The sequence below is a fragment of the Myodes glareolus genome, chromosome 7 (genome assembly GCF_982192425.1).
Source record: "Myodes glareolus chromosome 7, mMyoGla1.1, whole genome shotgun sequence".
NCBI classification, from domain to species: domain Eukaryota; kingdom Metazoa; phylum Chordata; class Mammalia; order Rodentia; family Cricetidae; genus Myodes; species Myodes glareolus.
The window spans coordinates 8,030,932-8,057,841 of record NC_142032.1 but is presented as its reverse complement, the minus strand read 5'-3'; the positions used below and the strand labels follow the sequence as shown (position 1 = coordinate 8,057,841).

The 26,910-nt window shown below is 45.2% G+C and overlaps 1 protein-coding gene and 1 pseudogene across 1 annotated transcript in view; both read left to right on the top strand.

The window, feature by feature from the left end:
• Window positions 1–2,629: 2,629 nt before the first annotated feature.
• Window positions 2,630–26,910, top strand: part of Rbm20 (RNA binding motif protein 20) — a 190,083-nt gene continuing 165,802 nt past the window's right edge. The window contains exon 1 of the mRNA XM_048423877.3: window positions 2,630–2,860. Within this exon, the coding sequence (XP_048279834.3) occupies window positions 2,670–2,860 (191 nt within the window). The 5' untranslated portion in view covers window positions 2,630–2,669. The remainder of the gene's footprint in view (window positions 2,861–26,910) is intronic.
• The window catches only part of LOC125393442 (eukaryotic translation initiation factor 1 pseudogene), a 31,176-nt pseudogene continuing 7,416 nt past the window's right edge, over window positions 3,151–26,910 (top strand).

Genomic DNA, 26,910 nt, shown 5'->3' with positions numbered 1-26,910 from the left:
TTATTTTGTTGTTGTTGGTTGTTGTTGTTGCTGCTGTTGTTGTTGTTGTTACTTCTGGACAAAAAGTGAGGAAAAGCAAACTCATCCCCAGCTGTCTAGTGTGTTTGAAGCTTGACTCGGAAACTAGAAATGCTGTTCACTATCACCCCAGGCATCTCTGGGGGGATCTGGCTCCATTAACTTATGGCTCCTTCCTCAGCGCTGTCCCCCAACTTCTGCTCTGCATCATAAATGACAAATATTAGGCTATAATCATGGAAATAGGATTTCTGGGAAAAATGCCTGTGAATCATGTCCCCCCCCCCCAACTCACAGAAAAGAAGCAAGAAAATTCCAGTGAGTGTTCAATGTCCCTTTGCTCTGTTGCCAGGGTCTGCACTTTTGCAACCCCTCCCCCATCTCTCTCCACTCATTCCCCTAGGGAGGAGTCCATAAAATTTCACGTTATTAAGTCCTTAATAACAGCACTAGCATGGCTTCCACTCGCTCATTTTCCCGGGTTTTTAAAAATACCTCGTTCAAGTCAGCTAAGATTGGACTGTAGAACCACACCTGTAAAATACCATGACTCTAACTCCTCCTGCGTGCCACAAACAGTATCGCTACCTCTCCCCGTAGTAACCTGGAACCAGAGTCTCCTAACTCCTACTTTACTTAGCTTTTGCTAGCTAACCCTCAGAGAGGACGCCTCTCCATCCACAAGCTGGTCTGTCTCCGTGACTGCAACCCCCTGCCAGAGCTCTCAGAGGAGTCTCCGGCAGCATTTCATTCATTCTCATTTCAAGAAGAGCTGCAATGTTAGTTTTAGTTAATTTCCCTCCAGGGTCAAGGGAATGTGTGTGTGTTGTGTAGAGCAGGGAGGGTTAAGATGGAGTGTTTGGAAGCCCAGTCAAGGGTTCAGAGAAAGAAATCAATCACAGAAAACTGGACAAAACTTGCTGGACGCATGTCCTCAGACAATGTGCTCTTGACTCAGAGGACCAGCAAGCAAGCAGTGTTTACTTGAGAGGTCCCCCCCTCCCTTAGCTGTGTGAATTGTGAATGACGTGATGTTTAAGAATACAAATACTAGACGCCAGGCAATGGTGGTGAACAAGAGGCAGGTGGATCTCTGTGAGTTCGAGGCCAGCCTGATCTTGCCAGGCTGAGTTTCAGGACAACGAGGGCTGTTGCACAGAGAAACCCCGGCTGGAAGAAGGAAGATGAAGAAGAGGAGGAGGAGGAGGAGGAGGAAGAAAAAAATACTAATTGTTATTGACAACATAAGTTTATACGACACACACACACACACACACACACACACACACACAGAGAGAGAGAGAGAGAGAGAGAGAGAGAGAGAGAGAGAGAGAGAAAGAGGGAGAGTGCTCCCTGCAGAAGTAGGCAGTTTCCTGGTAGGTAGGGGAATTGACGAAGAGCCAGGAGGGAGGGGGAAAAATCATCTTTCAGAGAATTCAAGTAATTGTCAGGTTTGCGAGAAGCCGTCTTTACAGTTTCCCGGTGTGTGCAGTGGGTAGACAGGACTTAAGGCGGTGGGGACAGCTCGATGCCCTCTGGCTTGTGAAGCACGGAAGAGGAGCTTGGCTGCCCGCATCCATGTCTGGAACACCGGGGAACCGCACCCCAGAAGGAGCTCGGGGCATCCACACCCCCGGTCTTTGCTCAGGTACTAGGAACTGCTGGACCAGGTGTTTCCTTCACGCATGTTATCTGAGCCTGCAGCTGCCCTGTCTTCAAAGCCTCACTCTGTGGGGTGTGCACAGCTGCGACCCTGGTGCACACAGGTGTCTGGCGCAGGCGGGCTCGGGGCAGTCAGTGAGCAGAGTCCGTGAACTTTGTCCTTCTCATTCTTTAAATGTCGACGGGAGTCAATAAATACGAATGAAACGTCTGCCTGGTTTTGTTTTTGTTCTCATGGTGTGGGGGGCGGTCTCAGTAGGTGAAAAGGAAAAAGAAATGAACCCACCGCAACCTCATCGGCTGCCTTTGGGACCCCCGAAGCGGCAGTTTGGAACTTCTGGGTCTGATAATCTCAGCCCCGAGATTGCTGTCCCACCCATCCACCCAGGGAAAAATGTGACGGGATCGGGTCCCTCCAAGTGGCACTGGCAGTGCTCCAGCCGCAAAAGGATGTCAAAGCCTGGGGCGCGCTTTGCGCTGGCGATGATCGCGGGGCTCAGTAGGTGCCGGTCAGGCTGTGCGCTCCGGAAAAAGCGACAGGGCTCGCGGAGGGTGACTAGCGGGCCGGCGTGCCACCCTCTCACGCGGGTGTCGCGCTGCGGAGCGCCTGGCTGGCCACCCCGGAGGGCTCGCGGTGACTGGCCGGCTGAGCGGTGTCCCAGCTCACTGCGCCTCGGGTGGGCAGGCGCAGCTGTTTCGATCACCCTGAGCGCTGCAGTTCCTGGGCTCCCCTCGGCTCCCGTGGGCCAGGAGACGCCCCCTGTCCCTGTCCTCCACCCCCCTCGGTAGCCGCACCAGCGGGAGCGGCGGGAGGAGGAGGAGGCGGCGCCGCGGGGACTGTCTCCTCCCCGTCCCTCGCGTCTCCTCCCCGCGCCACCGAGAAGGACAAGGGGACTGGGCACAAGGACCCCGGCCAGGGAGCTCCTGTGCTCCGGTACCGCCCCTCCCGTGCGCTCTTTCGCTGCGAGCCCCGGCCGGTGTCGCCGCGCATGGTACTGGCAGCAGCCATGAGCCAGGACGCGGATCCCAGCGGTCCGGAGCAACCCGACAGAGATGCCTGCGTTGTGCCTAGTGTTCAGGGGGGCCCTGCGCCCCAGGGCCAGCGAGGGATGCAGCCCCTGCCGCCACCGCCACCACCACCGCCACCGCCTCAAGCCAGCCTGCCTCAAATTATCCAAAAGTAAGAGGAAGAAGGGAGCAGGGCCTGGGTACGCCTGGGACACACCCCAGGGGTCCCCTTTTGTGGCTTCATTTTTCATTTCCTGCTAAACTTTGCTCGCCTCTCTGTGTTTGAAGTGTTGTTGGTCCTCTGGGCAGGGTCGGTGTCATTTTGGCTTTGCTGGTGAAATTAAATAGAAGGCAGTAAGTTATTCGGGGGGAAAATAATTTCTGTTTTTCTGTATGCTCTCTTTTCTTCTCTTTGGAATGTTACCGGATCTTTTTAACTAAATAAGCTCAAAGTTGGGGAAAATGGCCCAGAAACTCTTTTTCATCCTTCTGGTCCTTAGAGACCACTGGAATGTCAAGCGTGAGAGTGCGCTCCTAGCGAGAGATGTCACCACTGAGGACAAAACCACCTTTAGTGGAGACAACTAGAGACTTTGGGGCAAAAGGGAGAGAAGGCCTGTGAAGGGCGCGCTTGGCTTTATCTAAGGGCAGGGCCCTTGCAGAGTCCTCAGCCGCAGAAGGGCGAACCTTGTCGTTTAGGTTGAGAATTTTTCTCGTCTGTTCATAGGCTGGGTGGTCAGGGGGTTCCAAACCTCTTAGTCTGTCTGGCGAGTGTGAAAGTAAGGCGCTGGCGTTCTGTTTTCTCCATTCCTTAAAAGTTTTGTTTTTGAAAGTTTGAGGCCTAGAATGTTGGATTATTTGAAGGCTCGTTATTTTGTTTAAGGTTTGGTCAGCCTGCGACAAAGTTCTGAAAAATGGTTTAAGAAAGACTGCTTCCACAAAACCAGCCGGCACTCAACGCATGTAAATTCAGGAAAACCTGCATGGGGAGCCAAAGGTTTTTAGATTGGCTCTGCTGATGTTGGGGATTATGTAAACTCATTGTGATGCTCTAAGAGGAACAACAAACGTGGGAATGTAAATGGAGGCAAATATGAATGAGTTTAAAAACCGAGTTACATAAGAGAAAGAGTAAAAATCCAAGTTTGCCATTAATAACGGTGGAGTCAGGTTTCAGGACAAAATGGTTCCCTGTCTGTCGGCTAGTCAAGTCCTAAAGTACTGTTTTGCCTAGAAAGCTTTGGACCTTCAACTTGGATGTTTCACATGACTTTCAGCCGCTTGCAATCTGCAACTTTTCTCAAAGCGAAAATATTTCCTAACGTTGTTCTTCCCCCTTACTTTGCAAAGCGTTTCACCAAATCCTAACGATTCTGTGACTCTTTAACTGAAGATTTTCTTTATTTCAAGTTTCTCATCTGTCCTCGACATAAATATAAATCAACAGAGAAAAGCTATTTAAATCTAAAGTTTACTTCCTAAAACCTCCAAGTTGATCGGTTATCAATCTGAAACAACTTTCTCCGAGAGCTAGTGACTTGTATACTGAAATCAGCCTGCATGCTAAATTTATCAAAACTGCTTTGTTTTTGTAATCAGCCTGCATTTCCCCTTAGTTTGAAGTAGATAAAAACTCAGAACTTTGTATTCCCGGGGCGGGGAACAACTTCATAGATGGCTGTTTGAAGTATTACCAGGTAGAGAAAATAAAGTCAACTGTAGAAATGGATAATTTAACATATACTGTGGTTCCTTCATGTAGTTGATAATGTATATCATATATTTATTCCACCATTTGGGAAATGCTATCTCTGGAATATGTTGTTTTTGAAAGACAAGAGGAAACCTTTCAAAGATGGCCCCTTCTGCTTGTAGGCCAGCATGGAGTACCCATGACCTGGTGACAGATCTGTGTTCAGGGACAAGGTCCAAGGCGGGTGAATGTGCCCGTGGGATTTGATGTTCGTGCTCTTAGATTTCAGAGCTTTTCTTTATAGGGATGATTTGGGGTTTGCGTGTCCCTCTGTGCCCACAGAAATTCCGCTGGAACGGTGCGCCACACGGCGTGAGCTTTGCAGGCCCATCTGTAATGCGCTGAAACCTGAGTGGGCTATTTTGAAACTACGTTTGCATAATTTAATCTGGGCAACCATTTTTATGCTGTTCTGAGGCGCTGTTTGCACCAACCATCTTTGAGAAGGGTAGCGGATTGCCTGCCTTTGGATGAAAATGAGTTTTCTGTCCTCGGACTTGGAGGCATTTGTGAACTAAGTGAATCTTTTGACTTTTGTAGTTAGTTCAGTGAGGTCATTAAGTCTTCTCCAAGTTCCGCTCTCTTCCAAAATGAGGGAGACAGCAATCCTGAGCTGCGTGACGTTTAGGGATTACGGGAATCTTTTCACCTTTCAGGTCTGCGTTGGTTGATTAGCAATGGTTTTCATTTTGAACGAGGTCAATCACACTGGTAAAACCGCGGAGAAGATGAAAACAGGTTTTGTTCTTATGCTTTATGTTGGGTCCTAGAGCTGCACTTAACTAAAGCAACACTTGAGATGTGGTGATGAATGACGGGCCCTATGGTTGTTTGTTTTCCTGGAGTCTTTGGGCCACTTGGGCAGGTTGCATCCCAGCGCGTCTGTGGAGGCCTTCTGTTGTGACCAGGTGTACGCGGTTCTCTTACTGTGTGTTCTTAGCTTTAGTTGAGTTACAGCCATGCCCTTGTTGCTCCTGTCTGTCCCTGACATGAGAAGTGTTACGATCTATCAGGCGGTTTACAATCACACCAAACTAGGATCTGGGGACATTCTGTTTTAAACATCAATCCTGCACGTTAGTCAATGTGGAACTGTCGTTGTATTACAGAAAGCACTATCTAAGCCCATCGGGAAACAAAAATATAAAAATTCCTTAAGAAAAGATTTGGGACGACTTTAGGAAATCAAAATAATTTGAAGACTAAAAAAAAAAAAGACATGGATTTATTTTTCATGTCAGCAGAAGAAAACGATGGTTTTTGGTGAATGTTTTTTATCAGCATTTATATTCTCAAATGTTGACGCTTGTTGCTAGTTTACCTCCAAAATTTATTTTAATTGTGTGCTCTAAAATTGAAGATAATCTTTGATTTATAAGACATTATAAACATTATTGGACAACAGACATTTAAATTTTAGATTACAAATCTTTAAACTTCCATCAGAGCAAGGACAGAGTTGCGGTTGTGTGACATGTGAATGCCGGTGGACAGATGGGACTGCAAAAGCTCCGACTAAGTCTAAGGAAAGATACCAAATGCACATATGTTTATCAAGTAAATCACAAAGGTGATTTTCCTAAATTATTTGACTTGTTGCAAGATTTTCTTATTAACGTGAGGCATCAGACTGTGTGTCCGAGTGTGAATGAGCTACTTTCTACTTTCCGCGTCACATTCACAAGGAAATAAAACCAACTGGCTTAGCGTTTGATAGCTAGCGTCGCCAGCATGGGAGTGTTGCTTTGTGAAGACGGGGTCCAGCCTTGAATTCCACTTTAGTGTTTGCCTAGCGCTAGTCTGCCGCTCTCTGTGTTCCAAGGCTAAGAACTCAGAAAATGTTACAAGTAGCCGCTGCAATAGCAGACAATAGACAGCCTCCATTTTAAGGGAGCTCCATGTAACGTTTAGGGATACATGATCTGTAACCTTATGTGATACGGTTAGGGATACATGATCTGTAACCTTATGTGACATCCACCCACTTTGATGGGCCTGCTGATAATTCTGTCTACGACCAGGGGAGAAATTAAGAACTTGTTAAAAAGGGTTATGACCTCGGACGTATTTGGTCCTTTTCTGGAAAGAGGACGGAATTGCTAACACCTGTGGCGGTTTCTAGCATCCATGTGAGCTCATTTTCTAGGGGAAATCACAATACACTTGTAGAAGGAATTTTGGAAATTTTAAACACCATCTTAGACTACATGGAAGACAAGTATTTGGCAGGAAAAACATCTGTGAGGATTAAATCAGCCCAGGCAGGGGAGAGAGAGCAAAGGCTGAGTTAGCGCCTCGGAGTCCCTTCTTCTCCAGACAGCCTCTTCAAGGGATTGTTTTTAAATGAAATCTTACTGGAAAGCTCCCCTTCCCCCTTAAGTGCTTCTAGATAACACGGAGGGCTGTGTAGTTCTTAGTTTTTCTCAAATTGCCTAAGAGATCAGCATTATGAAACAGAACAGGATTTCCATTAGTCATGGTAAAGGACTGTACACATGGTACACACTGGCTGCTCAAATGCCCGTGCTGGGGGTGGGCGAGCAGGAAAATTTGATTTTTGTCTTTAATTCTTCTATCCACCGCATCATTTATTGTCACTTTAGAAGTTTATAAAATGATTTAACTGGGGCTTCTTCTGTCCATTGGAAGGAAACTCTGGCTGGTTAAAAAATCTCTTCACCTGCCCCATTAGTCTGGGGTTGGGGGTTCTCAGCCAACATGGCAAATGACCCTACATTATCCAGTTTCTCTCTCTCCCCTGATTTATTTTTCCTGTGGCTGTAAGGTTCTTGATGGTAGTTTACATGGATTTCTCTTCCCTGGCCACATGGCCAATCCTCAAGCACACAAACCAATATGATTGCCATTTACAGCGTTGATAACACAAATACACAAACATGCTGGTAACCCGTTGGGTGTCATCAAGAGATAGGAATTAAAAGGGGCTACCCTGACTGTGGACACTAAAGCTAGGATAAGCCTGGGCCAGTGGTGTGGGAGATTTGCAAGGCAGACCCTAGGCAAGGGGTACTGTAGAGCCGGGGTTTTATTTCCCATCCTGTGGTGATCTTGTTGGGGATGGCCTGACTGACGTTATTTTGTAGATTTTAACAAAGTTTCTATAGCTCCATTTCGGGTCGAAGGGGCTGCTGGGAGAATCTGAGTGATGAGAAGTTTTCCCGAAAGTAAAACGATCTACAATACAGGATTAGAGCAAAGACAATAATGAACAGTCAGCTGGAAACAGCATGTGGCATTTCCTCCCCAGTTAATGAACAGGGGTGATCTTGGTACCAAATATGCCACCATGCCTCATGTGGCCTGTTCCCACCTGTCACCGGCAGGGACTTCCTGATTTTAATTAAGAAGCACATTTTTGAATCTGGAATGCACACTGGATTTCCAGGCTACTGGTGGGCTGAGCCGGACTGGCTCAGTGGGTGGTCATTTTTTACATTTCACCCAACTGGGATGCTAGGGAAGTTTCAGTCTTTGACACGGCTAGCTTGGAGACTACCTACCATCGCCCCCGCTTTGAGGAGGAGGTTGAAGAGAAGGACACCCCCTCCACACAAGTTTTCTTCCTGTGTTTCAGATACTTTACAAATACCTAATACATAAAGCCTTCCTCAACTGCCACAGCTACTGCTGGATTTTACAAGAGAGGTCCCCTGATGCTTTACAAGGCATGTTTCCATCTTGCCGACAGCAGACCTGCAGGGTGTTGGCACACACTGATACTAAATGTGCTTTGTGGGTAAGAAGGGAGCAGCGAGGCGCCTTGCATAAGGACGTGTTAATAACTCGCAGCTCAGTTTGCAAAATAAATCTTTCCATATGTTCAGACACCAAAGCGGGGGGTCATGCATGTGTTCGGGAGTGCCGTTATTCCATCAAGACCGCTTTCACGCCACTTTCCCCTCTTTAATGTGGGTATTTGCGTTAAGGATGGACCAGGACCATTTGCTTCTGTCTTTTTTTTTCTTTCTTCCTTTTTTTTTGCACCTGCTTTCTCGGGATCACATTTAACCCGTCAGCTCTCAGTTGCCGCTTTCTGAGAAGACTCTACTCAAGGCTACCTAGACAGTACAAATGTTTTTCAGCATTGTGCCTTCTCTGCAGAGTGGTTCCTAAATATGGTCCTGAATTTCCTGAGTTAACTCAGGCTTTTTAAACAAACAAACAAACAAACAAACAAACAAGATACTACATCGCTTAGGATACCCAGAACTTACTCTATAGCCAAGGCTGACCTTGAACTCCTGACCCTCTGGCTTCTACCTCCTGAGTGCTGAGATTCTGAGCATGTATCACTATATCTCGGCTCATGAGACCCACTTTTGAGCCTGACCTCTAGTGTTTGGAATAGAAAAGATGCACGTGTGTATGGGCTCTCTCTCTCTCTCTCTCTCTCTCTCTCTCTCTCTCTCTCTCTCTGTATTTTTTCTTTAAATTTCTCTTTTTTTAGGAGGGGTTATTTATTTTTAGTTTAGCACTAAGCAGATTGACTTATGATCAACCTAACACCATTGAGTGTTTCTGTCTAAGGTCATAGAGGAAGAAAAACCCTGACCCGGGAGTAGGTGACCTGGACAAGCCAATTAACCTTTCTAATCCAGCCTCTCTGGGGATGGGGAATGAAGGACAGCTCTGTCCTGACCAGATTCGGTGGAAAATATTGCTGAGAGATCATTAATGTAGATTCCCTTCCTACCCACCCAGTCCCTCATCTGACAAGGAGTTTGTCCCACTTTGGTTAAGGTTTAGCTGTGAGCATAGGCACATAATCTGTGAGGCAAACAACAGCCATGGGAAGAGATCCTTTCCTCAGCATTTGCAGAAATATTTGCCTCAGTGATGTACTTTAAAGTCAGAAGAATGCCAATGTTAGTGAAAAAGAGGAGGTTAAAAGCTGTTGTCTTTAATCTTTAAAATGCAGGTTACAAATAGATTATTTTAGATTTTGTTAATGATTAAAGTGAATCTTTGGGCTTTGGGGGCAGTGGGGTTCAGGGGCTCACACTTTGTCTGGACTGGAGGTATTTCACACAGGCAGGAGGGACTACATTCAGCAATGGCATTGGTTTCCCTGGGACAGATGTAAACGTAAGGGCAGGGGGAGGGGCTGAGCCCGAACGCTCAGTGGGGATGTGCAGTGCAGTCAGTCTGCAAGGCTGTCGGGACCCAGGCAGTGCTCGACCTGATAAAACTATTGTTCATCTTGTAGAGGTTATGATTGTCTCAAAATTATGATTATCCCCAGGTTTTCATGTGACCTCACTAACCACAGACCAGAGAAATGTTCCCAGTGTCTCAGAAAAGACATGGGTGCCTCAGCCGGAGTCATGTCTTCCCATCAGCTAGGAGAGGGCAGAGCTATGTTTGAAAAAGTATGTGTGTGTGGCGGGTGTATGCTTGGGAGCCCACGTATGTGGAGGCCTGAGGTCAACGTCAGGTGTTTTCTTCAGTCTCTCCCGACCTTAGTTTTGAGACACGGTCTCTCACTGAACGTGGAGCTGAAGGTGCTGTCAGCTAGACTAGCTCTCTGAACCCTGGCTCCAAGTGCTGTGGTTACAGATGTGTGCCTCTGCCTGTTACACACAGGAACTGGCAGTCCGGACTCAAGTCCTCAAGCTTTAGCACCAAGCACTTTGCCGGCTAAGCTGTCTCCCCAGCCCCAGAAGACAAGCTTTAGCCTTGCTTGGAAAGGGTGTTGAAATAGCTGGATGTGGTGGCGCACGCCTTCAATTCCAGCACTTAGGAGGCAGACAGAGGTGGGTGGATCTCTGTGAGATCTGGTCTACATAGTTAGTTAGTTCTAAGACGGCCAGGTCTGTGTAGTGAGATCCTGTCTGGAAAAAAAACAACCAACCAAACAAAATCTTGGAATATATAGTTTATATGCATGCATAGAATGAGCCAAAATCTTATTACTGAGAAGACAAAAAACTGGAAACTGCCCAAATATTTCTTATTTGGGAACACAAATTATGTTTTTACATAAATCTCATTTAAATTTTATATGTACATATTTAATTTTAAGACAACAGAATGAAAGTCTTATAAAGTGAGTTCCATATATTATTAACTAGAGGAGCATGCTGGTGTGCACTTTTAATCCCAGCATTCAAGAGGCAGAGGCAGGAGGATCCATGAGTTTGAGGCCAGCTTGGTCTACATAGTGAGTTCCAGGGCAGCCAGGGCTACATAGGGAGACCCTGCCTCAACAAACAAACAAACAAACAAACAAACAAACAAACACTGTGTGTGGATCAAGAGGGTCAGTGCTGACAAGGCTGAGAAAAAAAAATCTCGAGTGCACACGTCCAGATGGCAGCAGTGGCTCTGGCTCTCGACAACACAACTGCAGTCTGTGTTTTCCTTTTTCCCCGTTTCATTTTCTTCTTCAGTTGAGTGTATGTATTCTATCGCAATTAGGAAATGCGCTGCAATGATGCCCCCTTAAAAAACAGCAGGGAATTTAATTGAATTATGAAAGGCCACACAGTGAGGCAGTGGTCACATGGGGTGCAAATCCCTAACTCTATTCTTTCTGTCTTCTGTGAGGATATCTTTTTGTTACTGTGATGAAGGAAAGAAACGAAAGCCATCTGTGATCTAACCCTTATCTGACGGCTCCCAGCTGTTACTCCCTCCCACCTGACTGAGAAGAGCAGCGTTCTGGTGTGTATCTCCTCGCTGAGTCTGGATTCCCTGTCTCTGGTGAGGTGGGCTCTCTCCAGGGCATCTCATGTTTGCTTCCTGCCAAGCAAAAGCCAGACCTTGCATTTTCTTCTCCACTTGCTTCAATATTACTTCATTACAGGTCCTTAATAGTGAAACCTAAATTTCTGGATACCTTTCATACCCAGGAACACTCTTCAGGCTAGGCTGTAAAGAGGGACTGTTGGGGACCATGTTCAATAAGTTAGGGGCATGGGGATTAGAAAAATAAGTAAAGAGTATGAAGGTACGAGTGAAAATAAAAAGCAGAAACAGGATAGTATTGGGAGGGAATTTCAGTGACTACTGGAATCACCGCATTTAATTTTCCATATACTTCTATACCCCAATACAACAGGGGGAAAAGACAAAAACCTGCTCTAACATGATCCAGAGGACAATTGGAATAGTTCCTTGCTTCAGAACTTTGAGCCATCAAGCAATTCATCCATGAGAAAAACATTCTATTGTTTAGGCAGTGAGCCTACCTTAGACCAAGTAACCTGAAGGCAGCCACTCCCAAGGTCAAACCTCCTATTTCAAAAGAAGTGTAAGTATGCTTGAATATCCTGACCGTTGGTCAGGGTGGAGAGGATCTACCTGTATGGGCCATCTTAATGTCAAAAAGGCAAAGTAACCACATCCTAGGTCAGGATGTGTAGCCACATATATTGTCAACAACTCTGAACAAGCTAAAACTCTCTGACCTTCAGACAAGGTGGAAATAGGCTTACATTTTTGGTCCTCCACATATTTTTCCCTTTTTATTAATTTTAATAGAGCCTAAGCTTCCGCTACAGGACAGATGATCATGTCTGCCTTAGGTGGACACTTTTCCCTTTTCCAGACTTACCAGTCTTTGGAACATGCATTCCAATCATACATGCCCATGTCTTAGGTGCCTGGGGCGGGAAGGATCATATCCATCTCTGACTGCTGACCTCTGTAATCGAAGGGTTAAGGGAGACACCATCTCTAGGTGCTTTGTGCCTTTGAGCCAATTTTTTTGTCAAGAGAGTTTAAGAGTAACAGGATAATCATGTGTAGGCAGATAATGCTTTGTGATACACATGCTCCTATGACTTCAGTATCTCCTAATTAAAGGAGTGGAGGATCACCGGGGGTGGGAATGCCCCTTTGAATTGGTCTAGGCTGCTTCTTAACAGTTTTCAGCTGTATCAAAATCTAAATTTATCTTTAAATCCAAGAACTCATCGGCAATGTCAGTCTTCTCTTAGACAAGTCTTAATCTTTTTCTAATCAGAACATGTTATCATGAACTAAAGTTGTTCCAAACATTAATGGTTAATATCATAATTCTAGTGTGGAAATTAACAATAAATACACAATTTGTCAAATCATAATTTTCTTAAATCTGTTCTAATCAAAGGACAAGAAAAGGTTTCTATGCTGGGTGGTAGTCCAACTGCATTGTAACTATTAAGTAACTGGCCCAGTCTGTGAGCGGCAGAAAAACCTTTAGACTACGCTCCTCATCTCTGAAGAGAGGCTTCAGTCACTCTTTGTAATGAGTCTTTTTCCCCCAGAGGGGAAAATTGAGGACTCGGTTCTCAGGTCCTTTATTTCAACAGCAGATTGCCCCACATTGGGGCCAGTTTGTGCCAAAGGGTTCCACAATAGCCTGGAGTGGAGTATAAGAAAGGCTTATTTATTTGGGGATAAACTCACCGTAAGGGTGACGACCCATAGTCCTTCACATGTGCTGGGAACTGGAACTGAACCCAGCAGAAAAAAGTGGCCGTGCATACTTTTCATCTACATTTATAGTACATGGGACTACATCCAAAGTGGGCTGGTATCTTAAAGGCTATTGGCTGAAGGAGTTCCCACAACAAGGGACTCTATAATGTATCAAATAATACTTACTATTTGAATTTAAAGTGAGCAATACACACTTTACTTCTCCCTTCCACAGAGAAAGGAAGAATGCCTATTGTCATTTGGGGCACCCCATCTCTCTCTCTGCTGCAAATTTGTTTTAACAAAGACATGCATTTGAGTATGCTATAGTGTAGTTTGCTTTTGGAGGGAACATTTGTGTTCTTGTTTGCTCTTATGTATTTCTCTCTTCTTTCATCCCTCTTGAAATATTGAAAGTACTTGCATCGTCATATTAGCATATCTAAGGAAATTAGTCTCATAAAATATTTCTTTCTAAAAAAATACATTGTGTGTCTGAGTGTTTGAGTGTATGTGAGTGTGTGTACATGAGTGTGTGTGTGTGCACATGTTGCTGGAGATTGAATCCAGGACCTAGTACATGCTAAGCAGATGATCTACTATTGAGCTACATCTCCAGGTTCAGAAAATGTTCAGAAAATTGTCTTATAGCTGGCTTGGAACCCCCTCCTCCATTGGGTTTACAAATGCATTTACTTACATTATGTGCCAAGGCTACCCATTTCTTTCTTGGAGTATGACCTGGCTATCACTCTGGTTTCATGTGTAGCGTCGAGGTAGGCCTTTTGGCAAAGGTGCACTACAAGTGATTGGTGCTCAGCCAAGATTGTCGGCATGGCTTGGTGACGACCACTAGGGACTTTCCCTTTCTATCTGACAAGTACCTGTGAGGCGGTTCCCTGAGGTCCCGTCGATACCCTGTTTTCCAACACCTTTTAGTGGTTTTGTTATTTTTAAAAAAGGTTTGTTATCCTTTTTAAAAATTTGTGTGTATATATGTGTGTCTGAAAGTATAGGTTCCTTTGGAGTCCAGAAGAGGGTGTTATATTCCCTGTAGCTGGAGTTTTGGGTGGTTGTGAGCAGCCTGGCATGTGTGCTGTGAACCAAACTTGGGTCCTCCCCAAGAGCAGTATGTGTCCTTAACTTTAGAGTTATCCCTCCAGCCCTGGTTTTATCTTCTAATTTGACCAGATTTTGAAGAAATTCTGCCTGTGAAATATGTGGAATTAGAAAGATAAGTAAGTATTCCTTTTAGAATAGGTGAGCTTGGACCCAGACTAAATCAGGTGGCTTGGAAGATATGATTTCAGACTCACAGAACATAGATGCTGTCTTGAGCCCTGGGTGTTCTAGATCTGACTTCATAGGCCTTACTTCCCACAAGGAAGCTTTTTTATTGATTGATTGATTGATTGATTGACTGATTTTGTGATTAAATATGTGTGTCTATATTTGCATGTGGAAGTCAGGGGCCAACTTGCTGGAATTGATTCTCTTTTTCCACCATGTGGGTTCTGGGGATGAAACTCGGGTTGTCAGGCCTGGCAGTAGGTGCCTTTGCCTGCTGAGCAGTCTCACTAGCCAACCAGGGCATCTTTGTGATACTCATCCAAGGTTTGGTGCCAATGGAAGCCACTAGTGTGATTTTCATTAGGTTATGAAATGTGTTTTTCGGTATTTTCTTGGAGGTCTTGGCTCTGTGTGGAAAACATTTATTTCTCTTTCTTTTTCATTTCCCCTTCCCTTTCATTCCCTTTTCTCTTCTCTGCGAGCGAGCATCTTGCTTTGCCACCCGGGCCCATGGCAACTCCCCCTGCCTTACTCTTAGCCCCTTTCTGTAAATAACTATATGAAGGTGACTTTAAAAATGGGCTGGTGACTTGCCCTGCCCTGGCTGAGTCAGGGGCTGGCTGTGCACCACCCTGTTCAGGTCTCTCAGATTTAAGTTACAGTCTATTTTTGCCTGTTCTGGTTTGGAATGCTTGTTTTCATACACAAACCGCGAATGGGAGGGGATGTGGTAGGGAGTAGTGAAAGGAACGGGGAGTGTGCCTGTGTGTTCTGTGTTCAGCACTGCCACCACTGGCCCCGGACCTCAGTGTTCTCCTCTGTGAAAGGGGACAGCAGCAGTAAAGGAAGCAGAAACACTCTCATAGGGCGCTTCTTATAGGCTGGCTTCTTCTCTAAGTACTGGATGTGTTTTAAGTCCAACAATAATGCTGGAAAATAAATACTGTTATTCACCCCATTTTACAGATAAGGAAACTGAGTCACAGCTTTATATAGGAATACTCAGAGGAGAGCTAAGAAAGAAGTATTTAGGCAATAACCAGTGGAGCATAGCTTAGAATGGAGAATCTTGTGCAACTTTACATGACCTTATACCCCCCGCAAAAAACAACCAAAAAAAAAAACTTCAAAAGAATTTATAAAAAATATTTACCTCTAAAAAATCTTCAAAATAATTTATAGAAAAATATGGCTGAAATAAACTTGCAAGTAGATCAGATTTAATCTGAGACAGTGATCCAGATTAAAGCTTTCTTCTTTCTTTCGCTCCCATTTCTGTTTTCTTTTTGTAGGCTCTACCTTTTGGTGTAAGGTGGAGTCCACATCTCAGTTTAAATTCCGTGAGTAAACCCAAGCAGTACTGGCTGTCCTGGAACTCACTCTGTAGACCAGGTTGGCCTCGAAATCACCGAGACCTGCCTGCCTCTGCTTCCCGAGTGCTGGAAATCAGGCGTGCGCCACCACCACGCAGTGGCCTGATTCACTGTCTTATTCTGTTTGCTCTGCACGTCAGGCAAGACCTGAATTTGATGCCTGTAGAGGGAATGTACACACTCCTAATCCTCCCAGCATGTGCTAAGATAATAACAGATATGATAGTTTGATTTGTAAAGTGAGCATATGCCAAGTTCTACCAGACCAGTTTTGAACCAATTCAGAAAACCCGGATTCAGCAATGATCAAAGTGTCTCGGACTCCTATTAATAGCAAAAGGAATTCCTGACTTGAAACCTGGCACATGGCCCTGGGCGCTTCTGCCAGATGAGCGTCTTGACAGTCTTTGCAGACACGATTGCAGGTGTTCTCCAGCCTTAGGAGACCGCAGGCAGTGAAGGGACAGCCAGTAGAATCTGTAAGGCAGACAGAGACATGCAGGAAGGTTTAAGGAAAGGCCACAGAAGCAGCCACTTCCTCCTTTCAAGCTGAACTTTTAAAAATTCCATGGTTTGGAGGTGCAAGGACAATTTGTAAAACTTTAGACATTATCCCTCAGTTCTAGGGGGGCAATGATGGAAGTACATTAAACTGCACATAAAGTGTTCATCCTCAGCTGCCAAGTTCGAACGGCCAAGATGAGAATAAACACACTTACTATCCTTGGCAGTTTCTTCCTGATGCCTTGTAATTTATCCTAACATTTTTCTGATCCTCTAACTCCTGAAACCACTAATTCAGTTTATATTGTAGATTAGCTTGTATTTTCCTAGAATTTTATGTAGAATAAAAAGATATATGTACACACACATGCACACACACACACACACACACACACACACACATACTTTGATGGCTACACCCTCTTTTACTCATCAAAACTATTTCCTTTGGAATAGTTCCTTTGCGTTTGTCTTGTCTTCTGTTTCTATCACAAAACAAGTGGAGACACATGCTTTATGAAGATAAAAGAGTTTTATTTATATCTAGAGGTAGAAAGTCCATGATCTAGAGGCCATGTGAGTCTGGCTTCAGGTGAGGGCCTCCTTGGCTGCTTTGCCAAACAGAAGAGACGTGGGAATGAAAAGAACAGCCCGTGGAAGACAGTGAATGCAGGAAGTGGCCTCGATTCCTAACAACTTGTTCTTGAGGTCTCGGGAGAACTTAATTTAACTCCTTTGGGGGAATGACCCCCAATGACCTAAATACCTTCTGCTAAGCCCCGCCTGTAAGGGCTTCACACCAAAACTGCCGCACATCCCGAATGACCAAGCACCCAGCACATGAAGCCATGAAGAGCAAACCACACCCAAACCATGGCAATAACATTTACCCTTTAACTATTTTAAAGTGGCATCAGGAACATTCATGGTGTTGTGCAACTCTCAGCACTATCCTGTTCCAGAACATTTGTGTCACTTCTGAGGGACACTTGGCATCCATTTCGAGCCCAGGCGTGTCCAATGCACAGCTCGAAGGCCCGCCTGTGGCCGAGAACAGCTATAGATGTGTCCCAACACAAAACAGTCATTTTTAGATTTATTTTGGTGGCTTGATTGCACAGCTAAGAGCGTTGACTGTGTAGGTGACAAGTGCCACATCACAGGGTCAGAAGCCTGCACATTCCTAAGTTAAGCAGTTATTTTTCACTCAGTGATCCCAGCACCTGAAAATCTCTGCCCTATTTTCTGCTTCTGTGGATTTGTCTATTCTGTATGGTTAATGTAAATCGAATCATTTTTATCTGATTCCCTTATGCAATGATTTCAAGATTTGTCTGTCTTGTGTTATGTATTGACTCTTTATGCATTTAATATCAATAGTGCATTGTGTATTTAGATAACATTTGTTTGTATATTCATCTTTCGAGGGACATTTGGGTTGTTGTTGCCTTTGACTATTATAATAGTGCTGCACTATTAATGTACAAAGTATTTTCTTTTTCCTGTATGTGTGTGTGGGGACATGCATGCACGCATGTATGCACATGCATATGTGTGTAGGTATGTGTGGAGGGTGAAAGTTGTTTTTGTCAATCCCCGCCTTAGTTTTTGACACAGGGCTTCTCACTAAACTCATGGATTCATCTAGACTGTCTGAGCAGAGAGCCCCAGGAATCTCCGGCCACTGCCTCCCGAGCTTTGGGATTACAGAAGCGCTACTGTGCCTAGCCTTTATGTGGATGCTGAATGAGAGGCCCCGTCGACACACACGTTTGAAAGCTTGGTCAACAGTTGGTGAAACTCTTTGGAAAGGAACTGGAGGTGTGGCCTTGTTGGAGTAAGTGTGTCACTGAAGAGTAGTGGGCTTTGAGGTTTCAGAAGCCCATGCCGGGCCCTGTGTTCTCTCTGCCCGCTCCTTGTGGATCAGGGTGTAAAGCTCCCAGCTATTGCTCCAGCAGCATGCCTGTCTGCTTTCCCCCACAGTGATCGTGGACTACCCATCTAAAACTGTAAGCAAGGCCCCAGTTAAAGGCTTTCTTTCATAAGACTGCCTTGGTCATGGTGTCTCTGCACAGCAATAGACCAGGGACTAAGACACGGCAAGCACTTTACAGACCGAGCTGTTTTCCCAGCACCTGGTGCACAGGTGCTCCAGGTGAGCAGCCTTTCTTCTGAGTATGCATTATGGAGTGGAATTAATGAGACATATGATAATTCTTTGTTTAGTGTATTGAAGAACCTCCCAATTGCTTTCTAAAATTCTGTGCCATTTTACACCCTTCCCATCTACGCTCACATTCATTATTTTCCTTTATTGTTATTTTTATGGCTGTTCCAGCGTGTATGGAGTGCTATTTCTCTCTAGTTTTGATGTATATTTCACTGATGACTAATGTGCTGCCTTCTTGTCATGTGGTCACATGGTCATTGCCCATTCTTACATCTTTAAAGAAGTTTCTAGGCAAGACCATCACTCATGTTTAAGTAGAATTGTTTATACTTTTGCTGTAGAGCTGTATGTGTATTTTGTAAGCTCTGCATACTTTATTCTTATCAAATATATGATTTTATAAGTATTTCCCCCACTTGCTTTGGATTTTCTTTTAGTGTAATGATTTTGAAGTTCACCTATGTGGCCAGTATCAACAATTTGGGTGTTCTGGGCTGGGAAGTGGCACAGTGGTTAGGAGCGCAGGGACTCTGCCAAAGGCCATAAGTTTTGTTCTCAGGATCCTTGCCAGGTGCCCGTGACTGCCTGTGACTCTGGCTGCAGGGATCAGACTCCCTCTGCTGGCTTCTGTGGGAACCACACGTACACAGACACACACACACAGACACACACACACACACACACAGACACACACACCATCACCACTGACACGCTCATCTGTTTACAGACTCAGGTTCTCTACAGTTTGACAGCTGGTAAAACAAAGCTGGTTCAGAACATCCCTTTGCAGAACGTCACCTGTACTTCACCTAGACGTCGTCTTGGGTAAATATCAAGGCCAAATGACAATTTTCCCTTTTAGACGCATCAATATTATATGTGGTAATCACTTTTTGGATGGAATTTCTTTGAACTGTTTCCTGACATCTTCGAATAAAGCGTATTAGCATAGCTCGTCAGGGTGCTCAAATCACACTTGCATTTTGTCTTAGTTTTTGGTAATCGGTCCCTCATTAGCTTAGTCCTTTCTTCTGTTGACGAATCTTCTAATATTTTCTTCTTTTGCATGTAAGTGTTAGCACAGAAGATGGAGTGCACGGTGGCTGAGGCCACAAAGACACAGAAACTTCGGCTGGAAGGGACCCAGAAAATCATCTAACTCTTGTTTTAGAGAAGAAAGCTGGGGTCAGTTAGATGACTCAGCCGGTGAAGGCATTTGCTGTCAGGCTGATAACCCAAGTATGATCCTCAGAACCCACATGGTGGAAGGAGAGATGACTTCTACAGGTGTGTCATGTCATGCGTGTATACAGACAATCACACACACACAAACATGTCATACATGCACAAAACATGTATACAAACATGTCACACATGTACACAACATGTACACAAACATGTCATACATGTATACAACAAAACATGTATACAAACATGTCATACCTGGACAAGACAAACACACAGACTCATACACAAATACACACACCCTCAATAAAAACAAATTAAAGAAAAAATCTAAGAAAAGAGACTGGATTGTCCAACAGCTATGCATCACTAAAGGCATTACAGGGAGCAGGGACGAGGCCTGTGCCTGTGCGGATAGTTTGACGTCCCCAGCCTGCAGGTTCTGCTGGGGTGATGCCAGCACTGTGCCCTTGTGGTGCTGGAGCATCTGCAGGGAGCTTTGGTTCCTCCGGGTCATCCATCTTAGTCCTCTCACAGCCCTGGGAAGTAGGTGGGGATTCGGGAAGGCGGAGCAGCTTGGGGTGCTCTGCTGTGACTGGAATGTCCCGGCTCAGAGCCAGGATCCAGACTGTGCCTGCTCCAGTGTGCTCCCTCCGCCCTTTCTATTGGACCCCACTGCCCTTTCTTTGCCCCGTTACCCACTTATTTTAGGCTTCCAAACTTCTTTCACTGGACAGGTCTGAGCGCTAACACACACACATGCACACACACGCGCACGCACACTGGAGTAACCCTCATCTTGTTCCTTGCTTGCTTCAATCACGTTGCTGCTGTGGCGACTGGTGGCTTGCGATGACCCGGAGGTCGAGTTCTGGTCACCGACCAGGCCTTCCCAGAGCAACTCTTACTTGGTTCAGCAGTTCTGGGCTTACAATCCCATTTACGTGTTGCCCTCAGTTTCCCTCTGCCTACCTATACCATTTTCCACTCCTCAACTGGAATATTCTAGTTCATTCTTGAGGGCTCTGCTTAGTCCTCACCTCTTGCAGGGAGATTCCCCAGGCTGCAGTTTTGTAAGATTCGTCCATAGAGGATAAGCATGGTTGTTACCACCAGGGACGTCTTAACCCCATGGCATTAGAACTTCAAGGACAAGGTAGGTGTCTGTGACAAAAGCCAGCTTTGTGAGCCTAACCTAGCACACTGCCTATCGCAAGACGTTTCTCCAACACCGTCACACAGCTGTAACACGGTGCCAGTTCTCTGTGTGGCCTTGTCCTACAGCAGATCACTGTAGCATGGTGACAGCTGGCCTGTGCCAACTGAGCCTGAAAAACACGTCATTGCTTCTGTTTTCTCAGCGAGACCCACTCAGACAACCACCCTATTCAAGTTGCATCCCAAAGCAGGACACACCTTAATCCAAGCACTCAGGGCAGAGGCAGGAGGATCTCCCGGAGTTCAAGGCCGGCATGGTTTATATATAGCAAGTTCCCAGCTAACCAGGGCTATATAATGAGATCCTATCTCAAAAACAAACAAGCAAACAAACAAAATTGCCACCTTAAAAAAATTTAGTTATTGGTTTGCTTGTGTTATATCCTCTTTTGGTTTCTTCCATATAAATTCTACAGTGTTGGGAATCTTATTGAGAGATTTACCACCTACCTCTACCCCAGCACTTAAGGATAGTTTCTTGGGTCAGTGAGATGGTTCAGTGGGTAAAAGAACTTGTAAACAACCCTAAGACCTGCATTAGATCTCCAGGTTTTATATGGTGGAAAGAGACTTCATCATGTTGTTACACACACACACACACACACACACACACACACAGAGAGAGAGAGAGAGAGAGAGAGAGAGAGAGAGAGAGAGAGAGAGAGGAAGTAGCAGAGAGAAAACAAACAATGATAGTTTCTGTTGCTAGAAGGTTCTCACTGAATCTTTCTTCTTCTTGGAGATCAAGTTTGCCACCTGACTCTGTCTTACCAAGACCCAACTCTATAGTTGCCGTTCTATCTCAACTCTATTGGTTGAGATCTGAGCTGTGGATTTTTGTTTTGTTTTGTTGTTGTTTTTTTGAGCTGTGTTTTTTGTTTTTGTGATATTGAGTCCAGCAGGCCTGGGCTCAATCTCTTCCAAAACAGAACAATTGCACGGCCAGCAAATGGGTACAAATAAATTAATTCAGCCGTTTTCTCCCAAAATTCTGCCAACATCTTTGAGTACGGATATGAAGACATTTCAAGAATATATTATTAAGAGGGAAGGACACTGTATTGAAAGTCTAGGTAGCTGGTTTGAGAAAGTGAGGTGGGGAGATGAATGTATATTCAGAATTGCTCCCACCAGAGCAGCAGTTTTGCAAGCCCATCAAAGCTGAGCTGAGCAGAAAGATCAAAGTCTGTGCTCTATCTGATCTGGCGTGAGGAGGCAGCGGTGAGAGGAGCTGAGGAGATGATCTTCAGCGGTGTGGTGTGGAGAGGAGCCAGCTCTTGGCTGTGGCACCATTACATTCCAAACCAAATCTGTATTTTGTTAGAAAGGATGCAAGGGGATTAGGGAAGGGAAAGGCAGTCGGAGCCCCTCCCAGCCTGGTGACCTTCCAGGTTCCTACCCAGGCAAGTGTCTGGATATTTCATATGGGGAAAGAGTTATTCACGAAGTGCTGACCTGGGCAGACAGGGTAGAGAGGTGAAGCCTCGGGCCTAGCCTGGCTTTGTCTCAGAAGAAAATCCCCAGTGATGAGAGCTGAATCAGATGGCTTTAACCAATCTCTTTCAGTGATTGGTTTTATAAAAGTAAATCTAAGGAGGAACATGGCACAGTGGGTAGAGATGTTTGCCACCAGAACGATGACTTTGGTCCAATTCCTGGGGCCAGCATGGTAGAAGGAAAGATCCAGTTTCCACAAATTGTACCCAGATCTCTATACATGTGCTATGACAGGAATGTGGATGTACATGTATGTAGTAAGAGGAAGAGTGTCCCACCGCCTGGCTAGCTTAGGCCCTGAAATAATTACACAGAAACTGTATTCATTTAAACACCGCCTTATATTATATCTAGCCTCTTCTTGGCTAATTCTTATATCTTGATTCAACCCATTTCTAATAATCTGTGTAGAACCACGAGGTTGTGGCTTACTGGGAAAGATTCAGCATGTCTGACTCTGGCGACTTCATGGCGGCTCTCTCTGCCTGCCTTCTTCCTCCCAGCATCCAGTTCTGTCTTTCCCACCTACCTAAGTTTCTGCCCTATCAAAAGGCCTAGGCAGTTTCTTTTTTCAACCAATGAAAGCAACACACAAAGAGAAGAACCTCCCGTACCACATGTGTACACGTATACGCTTTCAATGTAATAAAAAATTAAAAAAAATGAAAATCAGATTATAAAACACCTTCATGGTGGGAATGTGAAATGACCCAACCCCTCTGTGGGAGAGGCTGGCAATACCCAGCAAAATTACACGTGTGCCTTTGCACAACCATTCCTATTTATAGGCACTACCCCAGTACACACAGGCTGAAGCAAGGGACAGTTGTGCACAGGGCTCTCCACATTACTGTTGTGAAAGCAGAGGCTGGATGTGAAGGGGAAGAGATTCCGTGTGAGTGGGAAGGGGGATGACCCAGAGTGAGGGGCGAGTAGGGTCAAAGCGATGTGCGTGTAGCCACGTGTGTGAGCTGTGAAAGCGATGTGCGTGTAGCCACGTGTGTGAGCTGTGAAAGCGATGTGCGTGTAGCCACGTGTGTGAGCTGTGAAAGCGATGTGCATGAAGCCACATGTGTGAGCGGTGAAAGCGATGTGCATGTAGCCACGTGTGTGAGCGGTGAAAGCAATGCTTAAAAGACCGGGAAACAGCTCAAGATGCCCACCAACGCGTACATTGCTACTCTCCTGCCAATGTTGGAAATGGAATGTTGGAAAGTCGACCCGGAGGAGAAAGAATTCATTTTGGCTTATGGTTCCTGAGGGATAGACTCCATCATGGTAGGGAAAGTGGGGCTGCGGGAGTGAGAAGTGGACCTGATCACACTTTTATCTTCATGCAGGACCCAGAGAGAGAAAGAGGGGGGGGGCAGAGAGGTAGATAGAGAGACAGGGACAGACAGACACATATACACACACAGAGAGAGACAGACAGTCAGAGGCAGAGAGGGACAGACACACGTACATGCAGAGAGAAAGACAGAAAGACAGACAGACAGAACATGAGCAAGTGTTTAGGCAAAGCTACAAACTCTCAAAGCCCACCTCCAGTGATGCACTTCCTCCAGCAAGACTGCACCTTCAAAAGCTTCTGTAACCTTTCCAAACAGTGCCACCAACTGGGGACTAAGTTCTCAAATACATGACCTGTGGGGGACATCCTCATTCAAACCCTCACATATTGGGGTGAGTGGAGAAGGAGATGTCAACACTGATGCTACACGGAGGAGTGGGGACCCATCTGACACACGGTGGCGACAGAATGGTCGCCAGGGTCTTCTGTGAAATGGGAACAAGACTCAGAAGGGAAAGATGCTTTTATTTAAGGAACATATATTGGCTCAGGGTTTCTACTGCTGGGTAGAGACACCATGGCCACAGCAGCTCGTATAAAGAAAATCATTTGATTGGGGTGGCTCGCTTTCAGTTCAGAGGTTTTGTCCACTATTGTCATGGTGGGAAGCAAGGCATCATGCAGGCAGACATGGTGCTGAAGCTGAGAGTCCTACATCTTGATCCAAAAGCAACAGGAAATGAACCATCTCTCTGGGTATGGCTTGAGCGTATATGAGACCTCAAAACCCGCCTCCACAGTGGCACACTTCCTTCAAAAAGGGCACATCTACTCCAACAAGGCCACACGTCCTAATAGTGCCATACCTTTTGGAGACCATTTTCTTTCAAACCACCACACATATTTACTTGCTAACATTTAAGAAAAATAAATAGAATAAACCAATTAAAAGGTTACCTATATGCAGAGGGAGGACATGGGTGGGTGGGGTAGAAGCTAAACTTCTCTGAATTTATTTTGTTTTGTAGATTTGACTCCAGAATCCTACAGATATTTTTGTTAATTATAAACAAAAAGGTGAAAAGGTGATCTCACAAAATAAAAAACAAAATTAAGAAAAACTTGGGTATCAAGTTCAATGGATATTATTTCAGATAAATTTAAATTGCAGTAAGTTGATGATATAAACATAGCAGAGTATATATTTGTGTGAGTGTGTTGGTATATGTTTGCGTGTGTTTGTGTGTGTGTCCGTATGTGCACACGGAGAGACCAGAGGTGCACCTGGGTTTCTACCTTCATCACTCTCTATATATCTGCTCGAGAAACGATCTCTCCCTGAACCAGGAGTTCACTGTCCCTAGGGTCTGCCTACAGCCCTCTCCTAGCCCCGGGGTCACAGGAACAAGCTGCCACACCTAGTGTTTGTGTGACTGCTGGCTTCTGAGCTCAGGCCCTCATGTTTCTATAAAAAGCATTTTTCTCACAGAGCTGTCTCCCTAGCTTTAGAATATATGTCAAGGGAAAGATGAGTGGAGGTCTGGGGCTGTTTTCAGTACTGTTATGATAATACTGACATCACCACACTAACCCTGACGAAAGTGTGCATGTGTATATATTAGTGATTATACACATATACTGACATCACCACACTAACCCTGATATATATGTGTGTATGTATATATATATATTAGTGATTATACCTGTATATACATATGTATCCATACAAGATAAATAATTGTGTCTGCGTTGTTAGAAGCCAAAACATTCAATTTTGAATTTGCAAAAAAGAAAAATCAGTTTTACAATCAAAGATACAAAATGAACAATTCCTTACTGTAAAATTGGAATTGGAAATACTCGTATATACCTCTTTTGGACTTTTTCTTGAATAAATATTTTCTAGCTCTGTCCCCTGGACAGCATACAAAGGTAGAGGGAACACCTGTAACATCCAGACTCTGGCATTCAGATCAATTTTCCACTGAGGGCTGATTTCAGGTCTGGGAGAGAAAACAAACAATATCTTATCTTTTACCAGAACACAGAGAAACTGTCAAATATCACCGTGTCTTTGTGAAAAGGACTCAGGCTAATGCTAAGGGGCTCCAAGACTGCCCAGTATTAAACAATCTGAGCACTAAACCAAGAGTGGATTGGCAGGAATGTGCCCCACGCCTGACTCACTCGTAGCTGTAATACCGCTGTGATTATGCTGAAGATTGCTATACTCTAGAGTTATATAGTAGTGAAGAGATGAATGATGTATTTAAGTTCCTCTTCAAAATAATGGAATGGGGTGGAGTACGCTGGAAGTAGAAGTAAGCACGATTAGCCTCAGGATGATAGGTTTTCAAGCTGGTGATAAGTCCTTAGGAATTCATTATACTTTCTCTGCTTTTGTATAGTTTGAGAATATCCATGATAAAAAATTAAAACAAGACTCCAGCTGAGGCTGCAGCTGGTTTTCAGGTGTCCCGAGTGCACAGAGCTGCGCTGTGGACATACACTTCCAGAGTCATCTGGTCAGTAGGAAGGTTGGGACCCTGTCTTTGTCATTTGTTCCTGGGATAAAACACTGACCAACAATTTAAGAGACAGAGGGTTTCTTCCGGCTCACAGTCCGAGGATGCATGCCATCGAGGCCAGGAAGCAAATGTAACCAGAGCTTAAAGTTACTGGTCGCAGGGTATTCATAATCAGAAAGGGAAGAGTGCTGAACCGCGTTAGCGCTCAGCTTCCTCTCCCCACGCACACAGCCCAGGGTCCCAGCCGAGAACCGGTCTGGTCCGTCCGCAGTTCAGATGGATCTTTCCACACCAGTTAACACTGGTTGAGATAACCCCCACACGCACGGCCAGAGGCTCATCTCCCAGGTGAGTCCGGATTCGGTCCAGTTGAGTGCTAGGACCGACTGGCACAGGTTCTGACTCTCCACACCTCCCAGACTCCACAGTTCAGGGCGTTTCTCCCAGTTCTGCAGAACTTACGCTTTTCTTGGGTGTCGATTTTGCTGGGTTGTTTAACTTGAGGGTTTCTGAGGCCAGTGTTCTGCATCTCAGTTTCTCCAGTCACCCCCATTCAGTTATTTGAAGGACGGCACGAAACGATCCACATTATGTTCAATAGTGCGTGAGGGTTAAGGCTGAATTCTTCAGCAATGAAAGACAGCAGGTGGGGCCTGGTGAGACGGCTCAGTGGGAAGGGCACTTGCCGCGGAGCCTGATTAGGCAAGTTTGAACCCACATGGTAGACGGAAAGAGACGACCCCACAAGTTGTCCTGGGGCCAGCTGGGACTTGTATATATCCCTCATTCCCCAATAACTGAATAAATTATATTTTAAATGTAGAAATGCAGCTCACAAGGACCTGGAGAATCCCAAAGGTGCCTGGGAACTGTGTGTTTGGAAGTGTCTTGTGACTTGGACATACTCAGCCCTAGCCCTACTTGGGACTTACTTGCCTAAGTGTGGAATTATGGCTTAGCACTCTGAGGGAGACAGTTTTCCCACCCGG